The sequence below is a fragment of the Brachionichthys hirsutus genome, unplaced genomic scaffold, assembly GCF_040956055.1.
Source record: "Brachionichthys hirsutus isolate HB-005 unplaced genomic scaffold, CSIRO-AGI_Bhir_v1 contig_955, whole genome shotgun sequence".
Lineage (NCBI taxonomy): Eukaryota > Metazoa > Chordata > Actinopteri > Lophiiformes > Brachionichthyidae > Brachionichthys > Brachionichthys hirsutus.
In genome coordinates, this window is record NW_027180373.1 from 22,073 (window position 1) to 49,629 (window position 27,557).

Here is a 27,557-nt window from a genome sequence, read left to right on the forward strand (position 1 = left end):
TTTGACTACATTGATTTTTAAAAGATGGGATTCATGTTTTCCAAGAACAAATGTAAGTCTTCCTATTCTTTAAAGTGGTACTCCCTTATTTGTGTTGTGTGTTTTAGTTGATTACCAGTTCTAACCGTACATTTATGTGTGTGCATGTTACATATAGACATGTCAAGCATGACTATGCACCAATTAATACATGTGTTCCCCAAAACCAACTGCACTGAAGAAATAGCTCCACTGGATACAATAGGGGACATGGATTTGTTCGCTTCAGGTTTAATATAGCACATGAGCCTCTCTTGTTGAATTTGTTTCCCTCGCTATGATTTATAGAATTTGAAAACATAATTGCAAAATAATTTTTAAAGATTTTGGAGTTCAAAGGTTTTTATTTTTATATTTGCTTTGATACAGACTGCAAAAATACTCTTTTATTTATTTATTTTGTTTAACATCATGGAATTAAAAACAGTGACAACTACATCAGGCCTTATGTAGTTGTCACTCTGGCCAAGGATGGCAGAGCAGCAGGGGTTTTCTTTTTATTGGTTACGTGCTACAGCATCCCTTTTTTGTATTGTCGCTCATCGGAGGACTAAGAGCATTTTCATACTAATGCAATAAAATATTTGATTTCAACAATTCCATGTTTATTTACTATCACAATCACAATGATAAAGGTGCAGCAGTCTATGAAACCTTTAACTTTCCTGTCCTGCAGCCCAGTATCTCAGCTATAATGATGATGTTTGAATGACATCATGCAGTATTTTATTAAGAGGAAGCATATTTTATGCATATCCACCACTCACAATGTCATACACACAATCACTCAGTTGCATTTAATTATTTTTCTTTCAGCACTCCAGAGGGAAATAGTTTTGCTGTGTGTGCGTTGCAGGTGTCATCACTTTTTCTTGCGTGCCACTACCACTTGGCACCTAATGTAAACATAAAATCAGCAGCTCATCTGGTCAAAGAGGGCAGGCTGTATGTGTGAGGATACCATTTTCAGAATTTATAGTTTGTTGGGTAATAGGAGCTGTATAAACAAATGAAATATGTTTTATTTAATAATATCTTTACTTTTTACAGGTAACTATGAGGAGGCTATGATCTTATAATTGAACTTAATGGATATATACATACATATTTGATAATGGGCTCTGCTGAACGCTGTCTGATGTAGAACTTTACAGTTTTGTCTAAAATTCATGCAATTTATTGTCAGGTCTGATGAAACACCAAATTTCACAAACAAAAATGATTGCAGCTGTCATTAATAGCGATTATTATATACATTTTAAAAAATATTAATTTTATTCTGTGATAATTTTCCAGAACAGAAGCTGTCATCACTCTTCTGGTTCCTGGCTCGGTGGCTGTCCTTTGCCCTTCCCGTTTGCCTTCTTGGTGTCCAAAGTAATCAAGTGGGTCTGGGGGATGTTCAGTCGGCATTATGCTCCAGGTCGGCCGCATGGAGCAACAACAGTCTATCCCAGGACGGAGATGTGATTATTGGTGGACTTTTTGATTTGCATTTCACACGTCCTGCTGTAGACCAAGACTTCACCAAGCTGCCACTTTTTCAACCTTGCACTGGGTAAATCTAATCACGTTGGTTGCAATCAAATGTATGAAAATTATGTTGTTTTGGTGGTAAGTGGACTTTGCATTTTTTTGTATACATTTCTTTGTCATGTTCATACGTTTTTGTTGAAATAGAGTTTATTTCTACGAATGGTTGAGCAACTTAGGTTATGAAAGCCCTACAGAACTCAAGATTTTCATCAAAATATGTCAATGTTATAAACTCTCTATCTGAGATAAACACAATTTGATAATAGTGGATTTTGTTTAGCATATTTTGTACCCAACCATATATTTATTTTGTTTTATGCACTCATCACACATATGTCTTATTCTCTTAAGTTTTGAGCTAGGTGGATTAAAAAGCATATATGCTATGACCTTTGCTGTGGAAGAAATAAATCGTAACAGCACGCTGCTGCCAGGGGTGAAGCTGGGCTACCGTATATTTGACAGTTGTGGCCAATACCCCTGGTCTCTTCAAGGTGCTCTATCACTGGTTGCAGGAGACTCATACAGCTGCATCTTACAATCCTCGCCTGGCAAGACAGCTGGTATGACTTGACAATGCCATGAACAAACTATATGACTGTTGTATCAAATATTGTCTGTTATCGGCAGGTGATCAGTCCATTCCTTTGCTAATTGGTGGTGCTACATCCACGGCAAGCATGATACTGTCCAGTGTCTTAGAGCCTGTCTCTGTGCCTATTGTGAGTTTTATTACATCACGAAATATATGTTTGTTTTTTGTAGCGGTTGATACAATATTTAAAAACAAAAGAACTGAATGATACATTGTTAAAATGATCATTCTGAATCTTTCTTTCAGATCAGTTATTTGGCTTCCTGCCCATGTCTCAGTGACAGGACAAAATTCCCTAATTTCTTCAGAACAATTCCCAGTGATATTTACCAGGCCAGGGTCATGGCACAACTCGTCACACACTACAACTGGACTTGGATGGGAGCAGTAATTGATGACAGTGATTATGGTCACTTGGCAATACAGGTTTATGTTCTTGTTCTTAAAATCGAAATGACCAAACAGAAAATCTTGCGTATATCCCTCATATGTGGGACACAAATATATAAATATGAACTTGGTTCTTTTAATTTTGTTTGAAATTTCAGGTATTTCAGGAGGAGATTGAGGGGAAAGGGATTTGTTTGGAATTCATTGAGACTCTCAACGGAGGAAATATTGTGAGAGACTCCAGACGTGCAGCACGCACAATTCAAGCATCCACTGTGAGGGTGATTCTCATTTTTTGCTGGTATACATTAATAAGGGATATGTTTCTGGAACTGTCCAAAAGGAATGTGAGTATTCTGCTTGGGATTTCCTCATTAAAACATATATATATTTAATATTCTGTACATATTTTTTGTCTGCCCAATGTTTATATTTTATTTTATTTTATTTTATTTATTTATTTATATTGCCTTATTCCAGGTGACTGACAGACAGTTTCTGGCCAGTGAGTCTTGGAGCACAAGTGATGATTTACTCAAAGATCTTGCCATCTCTAAAGTTGCAAATGGTGTTCTTGGTGTGGCCATTAAAAGTTCAACAATACCTGGATTTGAAAATTATCTCAGAGATTTGCACCCAGTTCATCGATCTGATGATGAATTCTTACAAGAATTCTGGGAAAATGAGTTTGGATGCAATCCCTCTCTCTCAAACATTTCTCCTTCATCTCCTGCCAAGTGGTCAATTCAGAAATTTCTACCACCTTGCAGTGGGACAGAGTCACTGAAGGGAGTGCAGCATCCATTTACTGACACCTCTCATCTAAGGATCTCATATAACGTCTACCTCGCTGTTTATGCTGCAGCCCACGCCCTTCACAGCCTTCTCTCCTGCAGTGATACAGAGCGGCCTTCTGGAAGCAACAGCTCTACTTGCTCCTCTCCCAAACACATCAAACCCATAGAGGTTAATACTCATGTAAATGGATCATATTATCATTAATATATAGTTTTATTAAGACTTATATTCTCAAAATCTGATGCTTTCAGCTGTTGCAGCACCTGAATCGAGTGAACGTCACCACACCACAAGGAGACATGTTTCATTTCCAGGGTTCAGATATTCCAGCAAAGTACGACCTTGTCAACTGGCAGATGAACTCCAAAGGGCAACTTAATCTTGTTTTGATTGGTCATGTGGATGGTTTAGATCATCATGTTGATGAATCAGCAATTCAGTGGAGCACCGGATCCAATCAGGTAGTTTGATCACCAGTTATCTTAAAGTGACAAATAATAAATAAATTCCCAACAACATTATTTGGCTGTTTGTTCAGGTGCCAGTTTCAGTGTGCAGTGAGAGCTGCCCTCCAGCTACCAGGAGGGCCAACAGGAAGGGAGAGCCTCTATGCTGCTTTGACTGTATTCCGTGTGCTAAAGGGGAAATTAGCAATAAAAACGGTGAGGAAATCACTCCAACAGACAGAACAAACTCAAATAGTTGTTCTTGTTTGTATTGTATATTCTGTACTTTTCCCCTGTTCTGAACTCTTCTAGATTCCCTTCAATGTGCACGCTGTCCTGATGAGTTCTGGTCCAATGTAGACCAAACTGCCTGTATCCCTCGTGAGCTGGACTTCCTCTCCTTTAATGAAACCTTGGGCATTACTCTGACTACAGCTGCTGTGTCTGGAGCTGTAGTGACAACAGCTGTGTTTGTGGTGTTTCTTTACTATCGTCAGACACCTATGGTAATAAACTAGAGTGAATTAAAGGGTTTATATTAATGACTATATATATATATGTATATTTACTAATTGCACCATATTGTTTAACTGTCTGAATGTTTTTGACTCATCTCCTTCACCCCCAGGTGCGAGCCAACAATTCAGAACTGAGCTTTTTGCTTCTTCTGTCACTGAAGCTCTGCTTCCTGTGCTCATTGGTGTTCATTGGTCGTCCATCAGTCTGGTCTTGTCGGTTCCAGCAGGCAGCCTTTGGGATCAGCTTTGTCCTTTGTGTTTCCTGCCTCCTTGTCAAAACACTAGTAGTTCTTGCTGTTTTCCGCTCAGCTCAGCCTGGTGCTGGAGCCTTGATGAAGTGGTTTGGTCCAGGTGTACAGAGAGGAAGTGTCTGCTTCTTTACGTCTGTACAGGTATGAAAATCAGTTCATTTGAATTGAATCAATTTTTATTAGTTTCATTTATACCTGCAGTATACACAATAATCAATAAGGAATAACATTACAGAAATGTGCTGACGTTCTCATCAGGTTATCATCTGTACTGTGTGGCTGTGCCTCAGCCCACCAGTGCCTGAACGTGATCTGGGTTTCCAAGGGTCAAAGGTCACCTTGAAGTGTGCCATGGCCTCTGTGGTGGGCTTTTCTGTGGTCCTTGGCTACATTGGCCTGCTGGCTTGTACCTGCCTCCTCTTGGCCTTTCTTGTGAGGAAACTCCCAGACAACTTCAACGAGGCCAAACTGATCACCTTCAGCATGCTGATATTCTGTGCTGTCTGGGTGACCTTTGTCCCTGCTTACATTAGCTCTCCAGGGAAGTATGTTGTTGCTGTGGAAATATTTGCAATCCTAGCCTCGAGCTATAGTTTACTTCTTTTCATTTTTGCTCCCAAATGTTTTATTATTCTTTTGAGACCTCAAAGAAACACTAAGAAACACTTGATGGCCAAATAGCAAAAATGTCACGATAGTTTTTCTTCATCTAATGTGAGCAATCTCTCACATTTAACTTTTCTTGGCTCTATATCAATGTTTGTGTCAATAAATATATTGTGTCATAAAAATCTATATCAATTATCTTAATGATGCATGGTTATTTATGACAAATTATATACATGCAGGGCAACACTGTCTCTGTGTTGCCCTGCGATGGACTGGCGGCTTGTCCAGGGTGTACCCCGCCTCTCGCCCATTGACTGCTGAGATTGGCTCCAGCTTGGCCCGCGACCCCATGACGGAATAAGCGGTTGGAAAATGAATGAATGAATATATACATGTGTTCTTTTTTGTTTTGTTTTCTTCATAATAATTAATAACTTTCTTTTTTTATCCCAGGTCAATGCTGTTGTCAAAATATTGTTTTAGATTTATTAATTACAGCAGTTTTTAAAGAAAACCTTTGCAAATCATGTCAATTCAAGGAATATTTCAACTCTTCTAAGCCTTATTGGAATGTAACTTCCTCAAATCAGTTCAATGAACAAATTAAATGATGAAAGTGGAGCATGTGAAAATTAAGTCCAAATGTACTTAATTACGGCCACTAGATGGAAGTATTATGGCATTTAATCTCACTACGTTTATTCTTCCATCTCATCTCATATAGCATTCTGTTTATTGGATTTGCAATTGTACACCTGAAATGATCTCTTGCACCTGCATATTTGTATGTAGTTGTATTTGTGGTTTTGCAATTATAAAATATTGTTAAAATGACATTAGAAATCCCATCGTGGATGGGAGTGTCTAAGATGGAAGTGTCATACCCATTCGTCCTTATCTTGGTGGCACGGTGGTGTAGTGGTTAGTAATGTCAGTTTTTTTTGTTTTTTGTATTTCCAGTCTTACTTACCTTGGTTTTTTGTTGGCTGTGATTTTTTGTTTGATTACTGGAAGTCCAGCCCGTGCCCCCTCAGTACTTTTTCTGAGCGTTTTGAGTTTTGCTTTATTAAAGACTTTGAACTGTTTTACGTCTCCGTCTCTGCATTTTGGGGTCCTAATTCCTGCTAGTTCCTTTTTGGAACACAACAATAATTGGCCATTACCAAGAGGCAAAGGCTAAGACTTAGGCTATTATGCTATTATGCTAAAGATATTATACAGCAATAATTCGACATACAAGCCCTTTGACATACGAGCATTCTGAGATATGAGCCAGCCTGCAAGTGATATGTATGCATTAAGATGCAGGCATGCATTTGAGATACGTGCATGCTTCCAGATGCTGACGCATTTCTTTAAAAACATTGCATACATTTTTATGGTACTTGTTAAACACAGAAAAAAAACAACCAATTTAAGCGGAGCCAACTAAAGAAAAACAACCAAAAAGGGTCTATAAACAAAACACTCTACAAACCTAGTAATAGATATGTGTTCTCATATGCAGTGTACAAGGATGAAGAAACGGCGTGTCAACATTTATTTCCACCATGGGAGATGAAGCAGAGAATGCTACGAGCTCAACAGGTTATGGGCCCAGACGTGGCACAGGTAGACGATGGCAAAGGTCAGTGTTTAGCGGAGATGAAAATGACTATGAACTTTGGGAAGTAAAGTTCCTCGGCCATCTGCGCATCATTGGCCTAAAAGACGTCATACTTTCCACCCACTGAACCCGATGCTGACAAAAACGCTGACTGCTATGCAGAACTCATCCAATTCCCGACGACAAAAGTCTGTCCCTGGTTATGCGGGATGCCGCCGATGACGGCAGAAAAGCCCTGTAGATGCTGCGCGACCACTATGCTTGCCAGGGTAAGCCGACTTAGCCGAGAATCGTTGCGCTGTATACCGAACTCACGTCCTTACAGAAGAGACCAGACGAACCAGTAACGGGCTACATTATACGAGCTGAGAAAACAGTAACAGCCTTGAGAAATGCAAAAGAAGTCATCAGCGACGGCCTGATTATCGCCATGATTTTAAAGGGGCTTCCAGAAACGTACAAGCCTTTTGCCATTCACACGGCTCAAAGCACAGAAGACATAACATTCACGCAGTTTAAGAGCAACCTGCGTAGCTACGAAGAGACAGAGAGATTTGAAAGTAAACCGAAAGCGGACAACGTGATGAAAGTTGACCTCACGTCAGTCACGTGTTATGGATGTGGGAACCGTGGACACATCATCAAAGACTGCCGCCAAAATGCGACCCCAAAGTGGTGCAGCTACCACAGAAGTTCCACACACAGTGATGAGACCTGTAGAAGGAAGAATAAACACAAGGATGAGGCTAAACAGACAGCAGAGAGACAGTAAGAGCCCAAAGAACAAACCTTTGTGTTTCAAGTCAGCCAGAGATTTCCACCAACATGTAATGAATGGAAAGTTATTGGTGGACTGCGGAGCCTCCTCACATATTATCACAGACGGGAACAAGTTCACACACTTTGACAAGACCTTTGATTCAAGAAAGCACTGCATGGAACTCGCCGATGGATCCAGAACTAACAACGTGGCGTTAAAGAGGGGAGACGCGACCGTCACTCTACAGGACACACAAGGAAAGTGGACCACCGTGACACTGAGGGATGTTCTCCTCATCCCATCCTATCCTCAGTGCATTTTCTCAGTGAAAGGCGGCCACAACCAACGGAGCACAGGTGATTTTCAAGAAAGACCAAAATGAACTCATCCATAAAGGTGGGACTGTCTTTGCTATTGAAGAATACGACAGACTCTGCTACTTGAAAATGGTAAATAATGACACTTCATTCAATGACATAAAATCATTTGGGTAGATGATTTAATAATTGCTGCTGGCAACTCTGAACTACTTGATGCATTCAAAGAAACAATGAGATCTAAATTCAACATGAAGAATTTTGAGAAAATATCATATTTTCTTGGGCTACAGTTTGAACAAAAAGAAGGTGAGATCAGGATGAAAAGGAACATTGAAAGGATGCTTGAACGTTTTGGCATGTCTGAGTGCAAACCCTCGATCTACACCTTGTGAGTTCAAAACAAACACGACCATCATGGAAGAAAATGACAAGCATGAGACTGTTAATCCCAGAGAGTACCGGGAAATTGTGGGCAGTCTTATTTATGCCATGACGTGCACAAGACCAGATATAAGCTGGGTTGTTAGCAGGCTTTCCCAAACTTTAGCACAACCAAAAAGGGAAGATTTGGTGACTGCAAAACAAGTCCTCAGATATCTAAAAGGCACAACTGACTATGAGTTAGTATCACTTCCACCTCTTCTTGTCCGTTCGAAGTCAATAAAGAGTTCTTTTTACTGCTGGCAATAGTGGGTTTAATGTAGGCTGTAGAACTTGGCTTGCTTTACAACATAAGACGCCACCATCAAGGCCACCATCAATGCCACCGTCAAACTAAAAGCAACATGAAATACAATGAAGTACAAATAATTGCATACAAATAAATATGTAAACGTAAATAACATACCTCGCTGGCTGACCCTTACTTAGAGGCAGAAATGAGGACTTTAAACTTGACGTAACATTTATTGGTCTTACTTCGCCTTCTCCTTAACTAGCGTGCATCACCAATTAGTGCACGTGCGGAAAACATTTCCTGAACAATAGTTACGCTATTAAATAACTATAAATATGTAAATATGCATAAGGAAAAAGCTAAAATATATAAACAAAAATTATGGCAATAAAAGTTAGTCTTTAAGAAAAACACTGAAGAACTTAAACTAGTTGCATTTAGTGATTCTGACTGGGCATCTTCAGTACATGACAGACGCAGTACAACAGGGTACTGTTTTGCACAGCTGGCTGGCCCCTCACTGCACATCTCTTCTCATTATTTGAATGATAAATGTGAAGATTCTGTGATTTTAAATGAAAAATAATCTAAAACTGTTGAAGTTAACTCACTGGGTAAATATAATTAATATCTTTTTTTATTTTCCTTTTTGTTCCATGATAACAGGGGAGGTTAGGCACAGCCTCACGGGCCTCCCCGACTGCACGTCACTGCATCGCACAGTATTGTGGGATATAAACTGCACACACATACACACATCCAACAATCCGAGCATCATATCCACATTACAGTTGGATTGTTTTTCCTCCAGTACTCCAGAGAGGAATAATTTTTGCTTGTGTGTTGCTGTTGTCAAAAGTTTTTTTTTCTTTCAAAACACAACGCTGAATATAAATACCAAGATCAATGGTCCACTTGCGCAAGAAAGCATGGGGTATGTTTGAGTCAAGAAATCGTTACCAGAATTTATGTTTTCTTGTGTGATATGGCATATATAACTAAATGAAACATGTTTGAGTTAATAGTGTATTCCCTATTTGCAGGTAATTTTCACAAGCTTTTCATGTTACTGTATATTTGAATTTAGTGTCTGTATCATTCAAAACAGTGTATGTTGCCTTTTTTCTGTGAGGTTTTATTTGTCTTAAATTTTTCTAATCCATTGTCAAATTTGAAGAAACAGCTTTACATTAATTGTGTATGACTAACTGAAATTATTGAAGCTGTCATTCATGCCGATTACGATATGAAGATTTAATTTTTACTTTTATGCTTTTTGTTTATTTTTTTTTTATTTATTTTTTTATGTGATAATTGTCCAGAACAGAATCTATGCTTTCATTCCTGTGGTTCCTGACTCGGAGGCCCAACATTGCCCTCTCCATGCTCCTTTTCATTGTACTGGGCAGAGAAATTGATCTGGGAGTTGCTCATTCTGTACTATGCTCCCGGTGGGATGGCTGGAGCAGGTACAGTCTTTCCCAGAAAGGAGATGTGATTTTTGGTGGACTTTTGCATTTGCATTTCACACATCCTGCTGCAGATCAAGACTTCACCAAGATGCCATATTATGAACCTTGCACTGGGTAAATCTAATCACAATGTGATTATGTTCTTTACGTGATGGCAATATGTTTGTTTTGTTGTTTTTGTTTTGCTCATATGTTTTTTGATGAAATATAATTGAATTCGATAAATTGTTGAACAACTTGCGAACGGCTGAACAAACTCAAGTTAATAATTGACCCTATCTATCTATCTATCTATCTATCTATCTATCTATCTATCTATCTATCTATCTATCTATCTACATCTCAAATATGTTTTGTTCCAATTATTTTTAGTTTTGAATTAGGTGGATTAAAAACCACATATGCCGTGACATTTGCGGTGGAGGAAATCAATCGTAACAGCACGCTGCTGCCAGGAGTGAAGCTGGGCTACCGTATATTTGACAGTTGTGGAAGATACCCCTGGGTTCTTAAAGGCGCACTATCACTGGTTGGAGGAGACTCAGACAGCTGCAATTTACAAGTCTCTACCCGTCATTCGGAAGATGATAAACCACCTGGAGGGACAGATGGTATGAATTAACATAATCTCAAACAAAGCAGCAATATCGAACTATATTACTGTAATATTAAAGATTGTCTGTTACTATCAGCAGGTGATCAGCCCATCCCTTTGCTGATTGGCAGTCCTACATCTACATCAAGTATAATTCTGTCAAGTATCTTGGGGCCTCTTTCTGTGCCAATTGTGAGTTTCATTACCTCAAAAAATGAAAAAAATAAATGTTGAATTAAGTTTATTTTTGTAGTGGTTGACATGATATTTCACAAATATATAAAACAAAAAAAGAATGCATGTATTCTCTTAAAGCACTGTCAAACTGTTTAATATGAATCTTTCTTTCAGATCAGTTATTTGGCTTCCTGCCCATGTCTCAGTGACAGGACAAAATTCCCTAATTTCTTCAGAACAATTCCCAGTGATATTTACCAGGCCAGGGTCATGGCACAACTAGCCACTCACTACAACTGGACTTGGATGGGAGCAGTAATTGATAACAGTGATTATGGTCACTTGGCAATGCAGGTTTACAGTTTTTATTATGATTCATTTTCTTATTTGTTTATTTTGTTATATAAATTACTAAAAATATCTCATACAATTTCTCTTTTATATGGGACATAAATATGAACTAAATTTTATTGTGAAATTTCAGGTATTTCAGGAAGAGATTGAGGGGAAAGGTGTGTGTTTGGAATTCATTGAGACTCTCAACAGAGGTAATATTGTGAGAGACTCCAGACGTGCAGCACGCACAATTCAAGCTTCCACTGTGAGGGTGATTCTCATTTTTTGCTGGTATACATTAATAAGGGATATGTTTCTGGAACTGTCCAAAAGGAATGTGAGTATTTCACATTGAAATTCCTAATCTAAATATTTAGATACGTTTTTAAGAACAAAATTGTATTATTTATTATTAATTTATTTTTGTCATGCTCCAGGTGACTGACAGACAGTTTCTGGCCAGTGAGTCTTGGAGCACAAGTGATGATTTGCTCAAAGATATTGCCATTTCAAAAGTTGCGAATGGTGTTCTTGGTGTGGCCATCAAAAGTTCAACAATACCTGGATTTGAAAATTATCTCACAGATTTGCACCCAGTTCATCGACCTGATGATGAATTCTTACAAGAATTCTGGGAAAATGAGTTTGGATGCAATCCCTCTCTCGCAAACATTTCTACTTCATCTCCTGCCAAGTGGTCAATTCAGAAATTTCTACCACCCTGCAGCGGGGCAGAATCCCTGAAGGGAATGCAGCATCCATTTACTGACACCTCTCATCTAAGAGTTGCATATAATGCATACCTCGCTGTTTATGCTGCAGCCCACGCCCTTCACAGCCTTCTCTCCTGCAGTGATACAGAGCGGCCTTCTGGAAGCAACAGCTCGACTTGCTCCTCTCCCAAACACATCAAACCCATAGAGGTTAATACTCATGTAAATGGATCATATTATCATTAATATATAGTTTTATTAAGACTTATATTCTCAAAATCTGATGCTTTCAGCTGTTGCAGCACCTGAATCGAGTGAACGTCACCACACCACAAGGAGACATGTTTCATTTCCAGGGTTCAGATATTCCAGCAAAGTATGACCTTGTCAACTGGCAGATGAACTCCAAAGGGCAACTTAATATTGTTTTGATTGGTCATGTGGATGGTTTAGATCTTCATGTTGATGAATCAGCAATTCAGTGGAGCACCGGATCCAATCAGGTAGTTTGATCACCAGTTATCTTAAAGTGACAAATAATAAATTAATTCCCAACAACATTATTTGGCTGTTTGTTCAGGTGCCAGTTTCAGTGTGCAGTGAGAGCTGCCCTCCAGGTACCAGGAGGGCCAACAGGAAGGGAGAGCCTCTATGCTGCTTTGACTGTATTCCGTGTGCTAAAGGGGAAATTAGCAATAAAAACGGTGAGGAAATCACTCCAACAGACAGAACAAACTCAAATAGTTGTTCTTGTTTGTGTTGTATATTCTGTACTTTTCCCCTGTTTTGAACTCCTCTAGATTCCCTTCAATGTGCACGTTGTCCTGATGAGTTCTGGTCCAATGCTGACCAAACTGCCTGTATCCCTCGTGAGCTGGATTTCCTCTCCTTTAATGAAACCTTGGGCATTACTCTGACTACAGCTGCTGTGTCTGGAGCTGTAGTGACAACAGCTGTGTTTGTGGTGTTTCTTTACTATCGTCAGACACCTATGGTAATAAATTAGAGTGAATTAAAGGGTTTATATATATGTATATTTACTACTTGCACCATATTGTTTAACTGTCTGAATGTTTTTGACTCATCTCCTTCACCCCCAGGTGCGAGCCAACAATTCAGAACTGAGCTTTTTGCTTCTTCTGTCACTGAAGCTCTGCTTCCTGTGCTCATTGGTGTTCATTGGTCGTCCATCAGTCTGGTCTTGTCGGTTCCAGCAGGCAGCCTTTGGGATCAGCTTTGTCCTTTGTGTTTCCTGCCTCCTTGTCAAAACACTAGTAGTTCTCGCTGTTTTCCGCTCAGCTCAGCCTGGTGCTGGAGCCTTGATGAAGTGGTTTGGTCCAGGTGTACAGAGAGGAAGTGTCTGCCTCTTTACGTCTGTACAGGTATGAAAATCAGTTCATTTGAATTGAATCAATTTTTATTCGTTTCATTTATACCTGCAGTATACACAATAATCAATAAGGAATAACATTACAGAAATGTGCTGACGTTCTCATCAGGTTATCATCTGTACAGTTTGGCTGTCCATCAGCCCACCAGTGCCTGAACGTGATCTGGGTTTCCAAGGGTCAAAGGTCACCGTGAAGTGTGCCATGGCCTCTGTGGTGGGCTTTTCTGTGGTCCTTGGCTACATTGGCCTGCTGGCTTGTACCTGCCTCCTCTTGGCCTTTCTTGTGAGGAAACTCCCAGACAACTTCAACGAGGCCAAACTGATCACCTTCAGCATGCTGATATTCTGTGCTGTCTGGGTGACCTTTGTCCCTGCTTACATTAGCTCTCCAGGGAAGTATGTTGTAGCTGTGGAAATATTTGCAATCCTGGCTTCGAGCTATAGTTTACTTCTTTTCATTTTTGCCCCCAAATGTTTCATCATTCTTTTGAGACCTGAAAGAAACACTAAGAAACACTTGATGGCCAAATAGCAAAAATCTCACTGGCCACATTCTCGTCAATAAAATATGTTTCATATTAGTATGGTGTTTGAATTCCCTTAGATTTGTTTCCTTTTCAAGTGTCATAGGTTTGACAGATTTACTCAGATATTTATGGAATTTTGTATCTAAAAGTGTTTCTTATTTACATTGCCTTAAGGTTTTTATAGTTTCTGAATTTGACAGAATAAAATATTTGCATTGATCCTGATGGCAAGATAGTTTTTCTTGATCGAATGCTAGTAAAGCCCTCAAACACGTTTGTCTGTGTGTAAGTACATTTCATGCTTGTTCTTTTCACCAAAATTATGTTACACTACATTAAGAAGTTAATAAAGGATATACAACAGAAATATTTTACCAGTAAAATTCATATTAATTACACTTCCTACTTGCACACTTATTCATGATTAATTGTATGCATGTACACCTTTGATTATTATTGCATTTTCTCCATAATCCATTAAAAAAAGTTTCTCTTTCACAGTGGGTCAATGTCATATATTATTTGCTGTTGTAGATTCTTATTCATCAAGGTCATGGTAATCCTTGAAATTTGAATCTGAAGCAAGTGGACCTGTGGTTGAGTGGCAGCCTTTTCCTCTGATTTTGACCGATATTTCTCAACTCTCAAAATATTGTGTACTATAACTATGTAAATACAGAACCTACTAAATATTAACGTCTCTTCTTTCATCAGCTTGCATCAGCCAAAAAAAATGGGTTCCTATCTTTTTTTCGTTCTGGAGTTATTGGACGTTAAACAAAGGCAGTTTTCACCCAAATCACCAGTTTTCAACAGAAAGCTGAGCAAACGAGCTTTTTGCGCAGAGAGTCATTTCAAGCAGATCACTGACTTTGACTCTAATATTTGTTGTTTTAGTGACACATTATACATCTCAACAGTTGTTTACGTCAAGAAAGCAATAAAAACAACACTGAGAAAGAGCTTTTGATGCTGGAATAATACATTTATTTACAAACAATATATCAACTGTACAGCAGCTGCTCTGGGGTGACCCAGATGGCAACCACTCGTCTGGTCTGCAAGGGGCAAGCGCACTATATCCATCCGAATCTGAACCCAAACTGTCAGTTGACCCATGAGTTGCGTGTGTGTGGTGACAAGTGCCATAACCTCGCCGCTCGGCGCGGGTTGATGATCCGTGTCGCGCCATCTCAGTAGCACGCAACTCATACTCTCCATTGTAAACTGCTTATAGAGCAGTTCCTCCTTTCCCACAATGCATTGCGTCCAGCCATATTGAAAGGCTTTGTTTACAGAGACGTACACGATCGCATTGTCATTGTTCATTCAGAATGCATCTTTATTTGAAGCATTGCTTTGAACTCTCATTGAGTTTGTACATCCATTGTATTATAAATTTGCTTTGTTGATACATGTATATGACAATAACCTAAATTCTTCATTGAACTTAGATTTTGAATGTAAACCCATAGTACAATCTACAATTGAAAATGAAACAAACACAACTTCATGAAACACAAAACAAGACTGTGAATAATAATAATAATTTTTAAAATTTCATAACACAGATCAAGGCAAATATTTTATTCTGTCAAATTCAGAAACTATAGAAAACTTAAGGCAATGTAAATAAGCACTTTTACATACAAAATTCAATAAATATCTGAGTAAATGTAAGGGAATTCAAACACCATACTAATATGAAACATATTTTACTGACAAGAATGTGGCCAGTGACATTTTTACTATTTGGCCATCAAGTGTTTCTTAGTGTTTCTTTCAGGTCTCAAAAGAATGATGAAACATTTGGGGGCAAAAATGCAGAGCAGTAAACTATAGCTCGAGGCTAGGATTGCAAATATTTCCACAGCAACAACATACTTCCCTGGAGAGCTAATGTAAGCAGGGACAAAGGTCACCCAGACAGCACAGAATATCAGCATGCTGAAGGTGATCAGTTTGGCCTCGTTGAAGTTGTCTGGGAGATTCCTCACAAGAAAGGCCAAAAGGAGGCAGGTACAAGCCAGCAGGCCAATGTAGCCAAGGACTAGAGAAAAGCCCACCACAGAGGCCATGGCACACTTCAAGGTGACCTTTGACCCTTGGAAACCCAGATCACGTTCAGGCACTGGTGGGCTGAGGGACAGCCAAACTGTACAGATGATAACCTGAGGAGAACGTCAGCACATTTCTGTAATGTTATTCCTTATTGATTATTGTGTATACTGCAGGTATAAATGAAACTAATAAAAATTGATTCAATTCAAATGAACTGATTTTCATACCTGTACAGACGTAAAGAAGCAGACACTTCCTCTCTGTACACCTGGACCAAACCACTTCATCAAGGCTCCAGCACCAGGCTGAGCTGAGCGGAAAACAGCAAGAACTACTAGTGTTTTGACAAGGAGGCAGGAAACACAAAGGACAAAGCTGATCCCAAAGGCTGCCTGCTGGAACCGACAAGACCAGACTGATGGACAACCAATGAACACCAATGAGCACAGGAAGCAGAGCTTCAGTGACAGAAGAAGCAAAAAGCTCAGTTCTGAATTGTTGGCTCGCACCTGGGGGTGAAGGAGATGAGTCAAAAACATTCAGACAGTTAAACAATATGGTGCAATTAGTAAATATACATATATATAGTCATTAATATAAACCCTTTAATTCACTCTAATTTATTACCATAGGTGTCTGACGATAGTAAAGAAACACCACAAACACAGCTGTTGTCACTACAGCTCCAGACACAGCAGCTGTAGTCAGAGTAATGCCCAAGGTTTCATTAAAGGAGAGGAAGTCCAGCTCACGAGGGATACAGGCAGTTTGGTCAGCATTGGACCAGAACTCATCAGGACAGCGTGCACATTGAAGGGAATCTAGAAGAGTTCAGAACAGGGGAAAAGTACAGAATATACAACACAAACAAGAACAACTATTTGAGTTTGTTCTGTCTGTTGGAGTGATTTCCTCACCGTTTTTATTGCTAATTTCCCCTTTCGCACACGGAATACAGTCAAAGCAGCATAGAGGCTCTCCCTTCCTGTTGGCCCTCCTGGTAGCTGGAGGGCAGCTCTCACTGCACACTGAAACTGGCACCTGAACAAACAGCCAAATAATGTTGTTGGGAATGTATTTATTATTTGTCACTTTAAGATAACTGATGATCAAACTACCTGATTGGATCCGGCGCTCCACTGAATTGCTGATTCCTCAACATGAAGATCTAAACCATCCACATGACCAATCAAAACAAGATTAAGTTGCCCTTCAGAGTTCATCTGCCAGTTGACAAGGTCGTACTTTGCTGGAATATCTGAACCCTGGAAATGAAACATGTCTCCTTGTGGTGTGGTGACGTTCACTCGATTCAGGTGCTGCAACAGCTGAAAGCATCAGATTTTGAGAATATAAGTCTTAATAAAACTATATATTAATGATAATATGATCCATTTACATGAGTATTAACCTCTATGGGTTTGATGTGTTTGGGAGAGGAGCAAGTAGAGCTGTTGCTTCCAGAAGGCCGCTCTGTATCACTGCAGGAGAGAAGGCTGTGAAGGGCGTGGGCTGCAGCATAAACAGCGAGGTATGCATTATATGCAACTCTTAGATGAGAGGTGTCAGTAAATGGATGCTGCACTCCCTTCAGTGACTCTGTCCCACTGCAAGGTGGTAGAAATTTCTGAATTGACCACTTGGCAGGAGATGAAGTAGAAATGTTTGCGAGAGAGGGATTGCATCCAAACTCATTTTCCCAGAATTCTTGTAAGAATTCATCATCAGATCGATGAACTGGGTGCAAATCTCTGAGATAATTTTCAAATCCAGGTATTGTTGAACTTTTGATGGCCACACCAAGAACACCATTTGCAACTTTAGAGATGGCAAGATCTTTGAGTAAATCATCACTTGTGCTCCAAGCTTCACTGGCCAGAAACTGTCTGTCAGTTACCTACAACAAGAAGAAAAACACAGACACACACACCCATATGTCTAATATGTCTATATATACATATATACATATAATAGCAAGCCATTCAGTAAATTATTATATATAAAATGTGAAATTTTAAAATATGGAACGAATGCTGATATATACTGAACGAATGCTAAGGGAATGTCACGTTGAATAATTTCTTGAACGGCTTGCCATAATTATGATATATATGTATGTATGTATGTATATAATGATTTAATGAGTAACTTCCAGGCAGGATACTCACATTCCTTTTGGACAGTTCCAGAAAAATATCCCTTATTAATGTATACCAGCAAAAAACGAGAATCACCCTCACAGTGGAAGCTTGAATTGTGCGTGCTGCACGTCTGGAGTCTCTCACAATATTTCCTCTGTTGAGAGTCGCAATAAATTCCAAACAAATCCCTTTCCCCTCAATCTCTTCCTGAAATACCTGAAATCTCAAACAAAATTAAAAGAACAAGTTCATATTTATACATTTGTGTCCCACATACAAAGGAAATACATGAGGTTTTCTTTTTGATAATTTAATATAAAAAGCATATACCTTCATCGCAAAGTGACCATAGTCATTGTTTTCAATTACTGCTCCCACCCAGTTCCAGTTGTATCGAGTGGCTAGTTGTGCCATGACCCTGGCTTGGTAAATGTCGCTGGGCATTGTTCTGAAGAAGTTAGGGAATTTTGTCCTGTCACTAAGACATGGGCAGGAAGCAAAGTAACTGATCTGAGAGAAAGAATTAACACTTTATAGTATTTCTTTAACAAAAAAAGATAGAGTTAAATATTGTGAATATTAAAATCTACCAATCTGTACCAAAACAAAATGTTTGTAGATGTTTATTCCGGGACAAAATGATACTCACAATCGGCACAGATACTGGCCCTAAGATACTGGACAGTATCATGCTTGATGTTGATGAAGCGTCACCAATCAGCAAATTAATAGGCTGATCATCTGCTGAAACAATAGACAACTATTATATTATATATATATCTCAAACCAAATGTACCGTAATTCCCGGTGTACAAGCCGCTACTTTTTTCCAATATTTTGAACCTTGCGGTTTATGCAACGACGCGGCAAATTTACGTATATTTTCCCACTTTCGTTACGAGCCGTGTTTCGTTAAAGCCTATTTATTTTCGTTACAAAATTAAAGCCCGCCCGCCCGGAGGGAAAGCCCCGCTTGCGCGTAGCTGGGGAGATCCGCGAGAAGCGCCCGGCGCTCGTCCAGAGTCGCCGCCGCCGGACCGCCGTACCCGGTCCCCGCCGCCTGTCCGCCATCCGCTACGCGGCGTCGGACGCGCCGCGTAGCGGGGAAGGAACCCACCCCTCGACCTCCCGGGCGTCCCCACCCCTGCCGCACCACGCTCCCGCGGACGGAGGATGAGGGGCACGGGGGCAAGGGGGACGGGGACACCCCGCCAGGCGGGCGCGCGCGCCGCGCAGCCTCCGACGGGCGGAGAGGGGAGGGCGACGGGGCGACTGCTCCCCCAGCCGCGGCTCGAGCCCAGCCCCGCTTCGCACCCCAGCCCGACCGACCCAGCCCCTAGAGCCAATCCTTATCCCGAAGTTACGGATCTGATTGCACTTGTGGCTTACGAATATGTGCGGCTTATTTTAGTACAAAATATATATATTTTTTAATTCAGTGGGTGCGGCTTTTTCACAGGTGCGCATAATAGTTCAGCAATTACGGTAAGTTCAGGCTGTTATTCACCTGCAGAATGAGGAGTAGAGACTTTGAAGTTACAGCTGTGTGAGTCTCCCCCAACCAGCGATAGTGCTGTTTGAAGAGTCCAGGGGTATTGGGCACAACTATCAAATATACGGTAGCCCAGCTTCACTCCTGGCAGCAGGTTGCTGTTATGATTGATTTCTTTCACCGCAAATGTCATAGCATATATGTTTTTTAATGACTGGCTCTCAAAACTGAATACCATTGGATATGAAAAGAATGAAGAATAAAATGTAAAATATATATCATGGACAAAAAGTAAATATGTTTTGCAAAATAGTTTGGAGCACATAACCTATAATCAATAATCTCAGAAAAACAATGTCATTTTCACTAATACTGGAACAATTATTCCACGTAGGTATAAACATTTTATGACCCCAGTAGCAATTTGAAAGAATTTGCAAGATTACATGAATTGTATTTCAACAAAATTGCTTGAGCATGACAGAAAAACAGGAACTACCCTCTCACTATGTAAACAACATAATCACCAGACATTTAACAGCAATAATGTTGTGATGAGATTTACCCATTGCAAGTTTCATAATTTGGCAGCTCTCTGAAGTCTTGCTCTACAGTTTTCGGTATAAAATGCAAATGAAAAAGTCCACCGATAACCACATCACCATCCTTGGAAAGATTGTTGTTGCTCCATGCACCCCACCGGGAGCAGAGTATCGACTCAGGAACACCCAACCCCATTTGTCTGCTCAGTAAACCAAAAATAAGAATGGGGAGGATTGAGGAGGGCCATCGAGTCAGGAACCAGAAAAATGAAGACATAGTGTTGGATCAATGACTTAAATGTTACCTGTAAAAAAAGAGCATTCATTTTTCTCTATAGCTCCTATCAAAACACAAAATATCACTTTTGAAGAGCTATCTTGACACAGACATACCTCCCTTCCTCTCTGCACAAGTGAATTGTTAACCTTATATTTATATTATTTGTCAAGAGAAAGTAAAAACTAAAACGATGACACGAGTAGCACACAGCTGAATTATTCCTCTTTTAACTGATGGTTGAAAAACAATCCCAGTTATGAATATGTATGATGTTAGGAGTGGTTTGTTTAATGATACAATACTATATGATGTCAGTTGAGTGATCCGTGGTAACTAGGATGGTGCCCTGCAAGATGACGAAATTGGAAGATTGAGTAAAACAGGAAAAAGTCAGTGTCAGACTATTAGTGATGTTGACAAATTTGTAAATTGTGGGACAAAATAATAATAATGCTGTACTTCTTTTAGACCTGTCTCTGGGATTTACATGCACCCTTGAACATTGGTTGAGTGACATACACAGAATAACGAAGAGAGGACTAAAAATGAGGACTTTAAATTGGATTTGTGTTAACAGTTTTAAATGTTTTATCTCAGTTTACCAGCTCATTATAATACGAAAAGAAGGACAGTTTTTTTTTTTTTTACTTATCCTGCAGTTCAGTATTGTGTAAATAACATACCAGATTGTAGACGTACAAGCTAATCAGTCACAGGCATTAGATATTTTTCTACCAGTACTCAGGGGGGAGTACTTCTGGTTTTGTGTGGTAGGTGTCATGCGTTTTCCTCATTTTAAAAACTCTTGACACCTAATATAAATACCAAGATCAATGCTTGTCTTTTTTAAAAGTAGAGGAGGGATATGTATTTGTCTATTCTTTCTGATCTCTTTTTCGGTCAGCATTTGTTTTATGATTTAAATATTAGTTGATTTAAATCTTTATTGTCGTGCATGGGAAATGTGTTGTGCAGCATGGTAAAAACACATATGTACTATAAATGTGTATCTGGACACACACACACACACACTTGGTCCTTTCTCCCTTTCTGAGTGCCTCCTGTAGCTACCATTTAGAAATTACAGAGATTCAATTGATGACACATAATTCTTTAACGTTTTTTATGTTATGTTTTTTAAGACAGAAAACACTAATTGTTGTCTTCAATTACCTGAAACATCAGGGATACTGCTTTGAACTACCTAAAATAACTACCTGATTTGAAATTAACCTCATATTCTGAAGAAAAATAAGAGGGTTAAATTATGAAATTCCATTCTCTATTCACCTTTATGTTACATTAAGTTGGGCTTTTATCTGTAAACCTTATTTCCTCAAATATAACAATTGCTAAACACTGTGTTAATCAGGTGCACGATGATGAGTCTCCCCCAGCAATTTCAAAACATAATATCAGCATTCACAGCACAGCACAAAACAAAACAAACAAAAACAAACAGACAGACAAAAAAAAAACATTGAGAACTTAGATTGATTAGTTTTTTATTATTATTGTTGTTGTTTTAATTTATATAAACATTGTTGCATCATTAATAGTTGTACACGGGGAAGAAAAACAGGTCCATGTCATCAAGTTGGACATATATATAAAATAAAATGATTTCTCCCCTTATTTTATTTCTTGAAGAATGAATAGTTCATAGTGTTAATTAATCAGTTGTCTGGTTAAAGAAACCTGGAAACAAGGGTAATGACAACTCGAGGATAGTAAGAGACATCAGTCTAGGTGAAAGCTTAATTCAGTAAATCGTGTCTTTTTGAAATATAATTTCATATACATAACTTGTATGATTTCATATTTCGATATGTCAATGGTATTTATCTTCAGATGATTTAAGACATGTGCTATATTCTAAATATTGTAATATCTTAAGTGAACATTCAATATATATTAGTTAGTTTTGCTCTAATTGTTTTACTCTCAGCATGACCCATCAATATTTGTTCCTATCTTCCCATCAGATGCTTCTTTGTGTTTTTTTCAGGCTGCAAAATAATGATGAAACACTTTGGAGCAAAGATACACAACAGTAAACCATAACTCGAGGCCAGGATGGCAAAAATCTCAACAGCAACCGCATACTTTCCAGGAGAGCTGACATAAGCGGGAACAAAGGCCACCCAAACAACACAGAATATCAACATGCTAAAGGTGATCAGTTTGGCCTCATTGAAGTTGTCAGGGAGTTTCCGAGCAAGAAAGGCCAAAAGAAGACTGCTGCATGCCAGCAGGCCAATGTAGCCAAGGACAAAACAGAAGCCAACCACGGAAGCCATGGCACACTTCAGAGTGATCTGCAACCCTGGGATATCCAAGTCAGCTTGGGGCACTGGAGGGCTCAGAGACAGCCAAATAGCACAGATGATAACCTTGAGGAAAAACACCATTATACAATGTCAGATTATAAATATAATGCAGCAAAAATATAATAATAACAGTAATGTTCCTCTTACTTTATAAACTGTATCTTGCATACAGAACAGTAAAAAGCAAAGCATATTTGTCTGATATCCTACAGTTGAAAAGTGCATTTGCAGCTCACCTGTATACAGGTAAAAAGACATACACTCCCTCTCTGTTGTCCTGGACCAAACCATTTCATCAAGGCTCCAGCACCAGGCCGAGCTGATCGGAAAGCAGCCAGAACAACTATGGTCTTCACTTGAAGGCAGGAAACACAAAGGACAAAGCTGATCCCAAAGGCTGCCTGCTGGAACCGACAAGACCAGACTGATGGACGACCAATGAACACCAATGAGCACAGGAAGCAGAGCTTCAGTGACAGAAGAAGCAAAAAGCTCAGTTCTGAATTGTTGGCTCGCACCTTAAAAAGAGAATTTATATTAGCATTAGCAACCAGATATTGATTCATTCAGATTATTTTAAACAGATATTGATTTTATATAACAATGCAGAATTGCATTTGGCTGACCAAATATACCATAATAACTACAACGCAAAGTAAAAAAAAAAAAAGTATAGTGTTCTCCTTGTTACAGTAATATTGCTTCTTACCATAGCTGTCTGACGATAGCGAAGAAACACCACAAACACAGCTGTTGTCACTACAGCTCCAGACACAGCAGCTGTAGTCAGAGTAATGCCCAAGGTTTCATTAAAGGAGAGGAAGTCCAGCTCACGATGGATACAGGCAGTTTGGTCAGCATTGGACCAGAACTCATCAGGACAACGTTCACAGTTGAGGGAATCTGTGAGAGGCATTAAGAAAACTGTAGATGAACTTGAAGCATTATGCATTTTTCAAATTGAAGGAGTGTGCTATTGCTGCTGCAACAATAGTTTTATTCATGTGGTAATATCCTCACCAGGTTTATTGCTAATTGCCCCTTTAGCACATGGGATGCAGTCAAAGCAGCATAGAGGCTCTCCTTTCCTGCTTGCCTTCCTTGTACCCAGAGGGCAGCTCTCACTGCACACTGAAACTGGAACCTAAAGTAAAATAATACTCTAATAATGTATTGTGAATCCTTTAAAAAATATTTAATTCATTACACATTTTGGTATTAATCAAGATTCTTCTTTAACTACCTGTTGAGATCCAGTGCTCCACTGAATTGCCGACTCATTTATATGAAGGTCTAAGCCATCTGCACGACCGATCAAAACAATTCTGAGTGACCCTTGAGGGGTCGTCTGCCAGTTGACAAGATCATATTTTGCTGGAATGTCAGAACCTTGAAAATACAACAATTCATCCTGTGGTGTGGTGAAGTTGAGGTTGTTCAAATGATGCAATACCTAGACACATTAATACATTGAAATAGTGAATATTTAACTTTAAATTGTATTAGAAGTACTGATGTGTTTGTTATACATCATTCTCTACCAGTCTTCTTCAAATATTCCAACTTTGATTGTGAATGTGTAATGTTCACCTCTATGGGTTTGATGTGTTTCGGAGAGGAGCAAGTGGAGCTGTTGCTTTCAGAAGGCTTTTCTATTTCGGGGCAGGAGAGAAGGCTGTGTAGGGCGTGGGCTGCAGCATAAACAGCGAGGTAGACGTTATATGTCACCCTGAGCTGAGAGGTGTCAGTCAACGGATGCTGCATTCCCTTCAGGGATTCTGCCCCGCTGCAGGGTGGAAGAGAAGCCCTTTGAATCCGCTCTTTAGGAGGTGCTGGACCTGAAGCGGTATCTGAAGAAATGGGCGTGACCTCAGGATTACAACCGAACTCGTTTTGCCAGAATTCTTTTAGAAACTCATCCTCAGGTCGATGATATGGGTTTAAACTTGTGAGATAGTCTTCAAATCCAGGTATAGGAGAGCTGCGAATGGCCACACCAAGAACACCATTTGCCACTTTGGGAGTGACAACATTGTGGAGAAGATTACCACTAGTGCTCCAAGCCTCACTTGCTAGAAACTGTCTGTCAGTCACCTTCAAAGAGCAGTGCAATACAAAAGATCATCAGCTGTGATGCTTCTCAAATATGACAACTCTGTGGCGCTTACAAATTCAATGTACTTTTTGCTTACATTTATCTTTTCTAGATGGAGGAACAATTCTCTCACATCTGTATACCAGGAAAAGACCAGAATCACCCTTGCAGAGGAGGCCTGAATTGTCAGTGCAGCCCGTCTGGCATCGCTGACAATGTTTACCCTCTGGAGAGTCTCAACAAATGCCAGACACACACCCTTTCCCTCAGTCTCCTCCTGAAATATCTGATACACACAGTTGAATGGAGCAACAGCAAGATTAGATTAGGTGGAGTATTCAAAGTCAAGCAAATATTCAAACATCACAATACTGTCGATTCCTTTCATTGATGCTAACATTATTATACTGCATTAATAACATTTCTACACCAGAAATGTATCAAGAAATGGACACACCTTTACTGCCACATGGCCATAATCATTGTTTGCTACCACTGCTCCAATCCAAGTCCAGTTGAAGCGTAAGGCAATCTGTGCAATAGCTCTGGCTTGGTATATGTCACTGGGCATGGTTCTGAAGAAGGTTGGATATTGGCGTCTGTCACTTAGACAGGGGCAGCTGGCGGTATAACTCATCTAACAGACAGAAAGAAAACAGACAGACATATTCTGGAATCATTTTATTTTCTTTCTCTCTGTCTCAATCACAGATTATTGCAACGTTTTTCGACTACACTGACCTTTTTGTTATGAAAACAGCTAAATACATTGAATTATAGAAAATGGTATTTCACAAAATATACATCAATTGCTTTTTTTAAATATTAAAGTTCATGTTAATCCATAGTAAATTACAAAGATAAAACCATATGTTAACATAATGAATAAATTATCTCCATGAAAAGGAAGTTAGTTTTTATAATCATCCTAAATAATGTATTGATTGAAGGTACGCACTAGAGGTACGGACAGAGGCCCCAGGATTCTGCAGAGTATCTTGGCTGCCACTGATGAGGAACCGCCAATGACCAATGGAACAGAGGCATCACCTGATGGTACCAAATATTAAATAAAAATAGTACTTCCTCCAGTTGCACTTTTTTTGTTTTGAATACATCCCTTATATTTTTACTGTCAACATTGTTATGGACACAAGATGATGCATTAGTCCTCTGCAACGTTTTTAAGGGTTAGTACCTTCCCTTCCTCTTCCCTCATTAAAATCAGCATAGCTGTCTGGCAGGCCTGTTGTATTGCAGTTTGTACTGTCTCCTCCAACCACTGATAGCATTGCCTGCATAGCCCAAGTGGGTAAGGCACAGCTATCATGAATATGATAGCCCAGCTTCACACCTGGCAGCAATATCGCACTGTGATTTATCTCCTCAAGTGCAAAGACCATGGCATATACGTACTGCAAAGGGAGATTTTCTAATCTGAAAACAAGGGAAAGAAAGAATGAAAAAAAATCTGTAAATTAATATTAATATTAGTTATAAGGCAATCTTTGTGTCAAAACGTAATAATGTTTAACAAGAAAATTAAGATGTCAATGAAAAGAAAAGAATACACCTTTCTGTCTGTAAGAAAGGGAAAGATTAGTCTTATGATTTCACTTGTCTGTCAGAAATACAGAATATGCTATCCATTTCACAGGAATCACATTCAACAATTAAATTTTCAGAGTTTTACCCAGTACAAGGTCTATTGTACGGCGGCTGAGTGAAGTTGTGAGCTGTCGCTGGAGGCTTGTAATGAAGGCTGAACAGTCCACCAATCACCACATCTCCATCCTGGTACAGACCCTCGTCGCTCAGTGTGCCCCACCGAGAACAAATCGCTGTCTGCACCACCTGCAGTCCGACCCTGAGCCCCATCTGTCTGCCCACAGGCCCCACAAGAAGCAAGGGTAGGGCTGAGGAGGACCACAGAGTGAAGAACCACGAGACCAGAGACATGGATTTATGTGTTCTACTGCTCAATGGCACATTATACACAGGGAAGATACACATCAAATATTTAAGAAAAAAAAAAAAAAACATTCATTCGAATTCTTCCTGCCAGCGGTAGAGAAAGTTAATATTTCAGGCTGAGGACCTCCACCTGCAGGGTGAAATGATTACAGTTATCAAATGGATGTTATAACAGATACAATTGAGAGCTAACAAGGTGCCGTCCCACCTTGCAAAACCAAGATGCTGTTTTGGATATTTATAACCAATGTTAATCCCACGGAGGAATGATGGAAAACAAGACAGCAGACCATCTTGTGCAACGGTGACGGCAAAGCAACAGTAAAATAATTTGTGTGTCTGTCCACCTCTGTAACTGCACACAAGCAGAGAATTCAATTCAGTGAGAAATGTATACATTTACCCTGACATTTTGACACACACACACACGTCTCTTTCTACATCTTTATGCGAGTTAGTGCTTTTTTATTTTGCATCATCAGTGCTGTCATGACAGAGAAAGTGATTTCAACCTAAATGACAGTGATAATGACACCAAGGAAAGACAATGCCTTCGTATGTTCTTTGGTGGATAGGATTCAAAGCAGATAAAACAAGACACCAGAAGTAAAACAACTGACATGCAAGAAATGTCACCACAAGGAGTCAGAGGGAATGTCAGTGTTTTCTCTATTCGGTTTCTCCGTTCCTTTAGTTTTCTCTACTTGTGTTCTAAATAAATGTGATTAATTCACCCTTAATGCACACAAGTCAGGGAAAAACCAGATAATTAAAATTTACTTATCTAATCGTTTAACTATCAACTTTCGTCTAACCTTGAGGGCTCTGATTGAGGGGCATTTTCTGGCTCTGGAGGACATTGTGAACTTTGTGAAAAAATGAAACATT

The 27,557-nt window shown here is 39.4% G+C and overlaps 4 protein-coding genes across 4 annotated transcripts; 2 read left to right on the forward strand and 2 right to left on the reverse strand.

Moving 5' to 3' along the window:
- Positions 1 to 249: 249 nt before the first annotated feature.
- LOC137914193 (extracellular calcium-sensing receptor-like) lies at positions 250 to 5,254 on the forward strand. Its single transcript, XM_068757798.1, has 12 exons — positions 250 to 268; positions 1,336 to 1,597; positions 1,927 to 2,138; positions 2,206 to 2,297; positions 2,417 to 2,596; positions 2,719 to 2,907; positions 3,041 to 3,526; positions 3,610 to 3,819; positions 3,897 to 4,020; positions 4,117 to 4,310; positions 4,433 to 4,714; positions 4,832 to 5,254. The coding sequence occupies exons 1-12, from the start codon at positions 250 to 252 to the stop codon at positions 5,252 to 5,254; spliced, it is 2,673 nt and encodes an 890-aa protein (XP_068613899.1).
- A 1,743-nt stretch (positions 5,255 to 6,997) lies between these two features.
- LOC137914176 (extracellular calcium-sensing receptor-like) lies at positions 6,998 to 13,759 on the forward strand. Its single transcript, XM_068757782.1, has 13 exons — positions 6,998 to 7,057; positions 7,114 to 7,556; positions 10,389 to 10,588; positions 10,709 to 10,803; positions 10,963 to 11,142; positions 11,273 to 11,461; positions 11,562 to 11,772; positions 11,851 to 12,047; positions 12,131 to 12,340; positions 12,418 to 12,541; positions 12,638 to 12,831; positions 12,938 to 13,219; positions 13,337 to 13,759. Exons 1-13 carry the CDS (start codon positions 6,998 to 7,000, stop codon positions 13,757 to 13,759), a joined length of 2,808 nt encoding a protein of 935 aa, XP_068613883.1.
- A 1,743-nt stretch (positions 13,760 to 15,502) lies between these two features.
- Positions 15,503 to 20,267, reverse strand: LOC137914178 (extracellular calcium-sensing receptor-like). The gene is made up of 12 exons (XM_068757783.1): positions 20,014 to 20,267; positions 19,497 to 19,675; positions 18,606 to 18,700; positions 18,287 to 18,466; positions 17,984 to 18,172; positions 17,502 to 17,712; positions 17,227 to 17,423; positions 16,934 to 17,143; positions 16,733 to 16,856; positions 16,443 to 16,636; positions 16,043 to 16,324; positions 15,503 to 15,925 (listed from the first exon to the last, which is right to left on the reverse strand). Exons 1-12 carry the CDS (start codon positions 20,265 to 20,267, stop codon positions 15,503 to 15,505), a joined length of 2,538 nt encoding a protein of 845 aa, XP_068613884.1.
- A 1,973-nt stretch (positions 20,268 to 22,240) lies between these two features.
- Positions 22,241 to 26,654, reverse strand: LOC137914179 (extracellular calcium-sensing receptor-like). The gene is made up of 11 exons (XM_068757784.1): positions 26,389 to 26,654; positions 25,894 to 26,132; positions 25,663 to 25,745; positions 25,153 to 25,332; positions 24,793 to 24,981; positions 24,191 to 24,694; positions 23,844 to 24,053; positions 23,621 to 23,744; positions 23,310 to 23,503; positions 22,837 to 23,118; positions 22,241 to 22,663 (listed from the first exon to the last, which is right to left on the reverse strand). The coding sequence occupies exons 1-11, from the start codon at positions 26,652 to 26,654 to the stop codon at positions 22,241 to 22,243; spliced, it is 2,694 nt and encodes an 897-aa protein (XP_068613885.1).
- Positions 26,655 to 27,557: the final 903 nt, after the last annotated feature.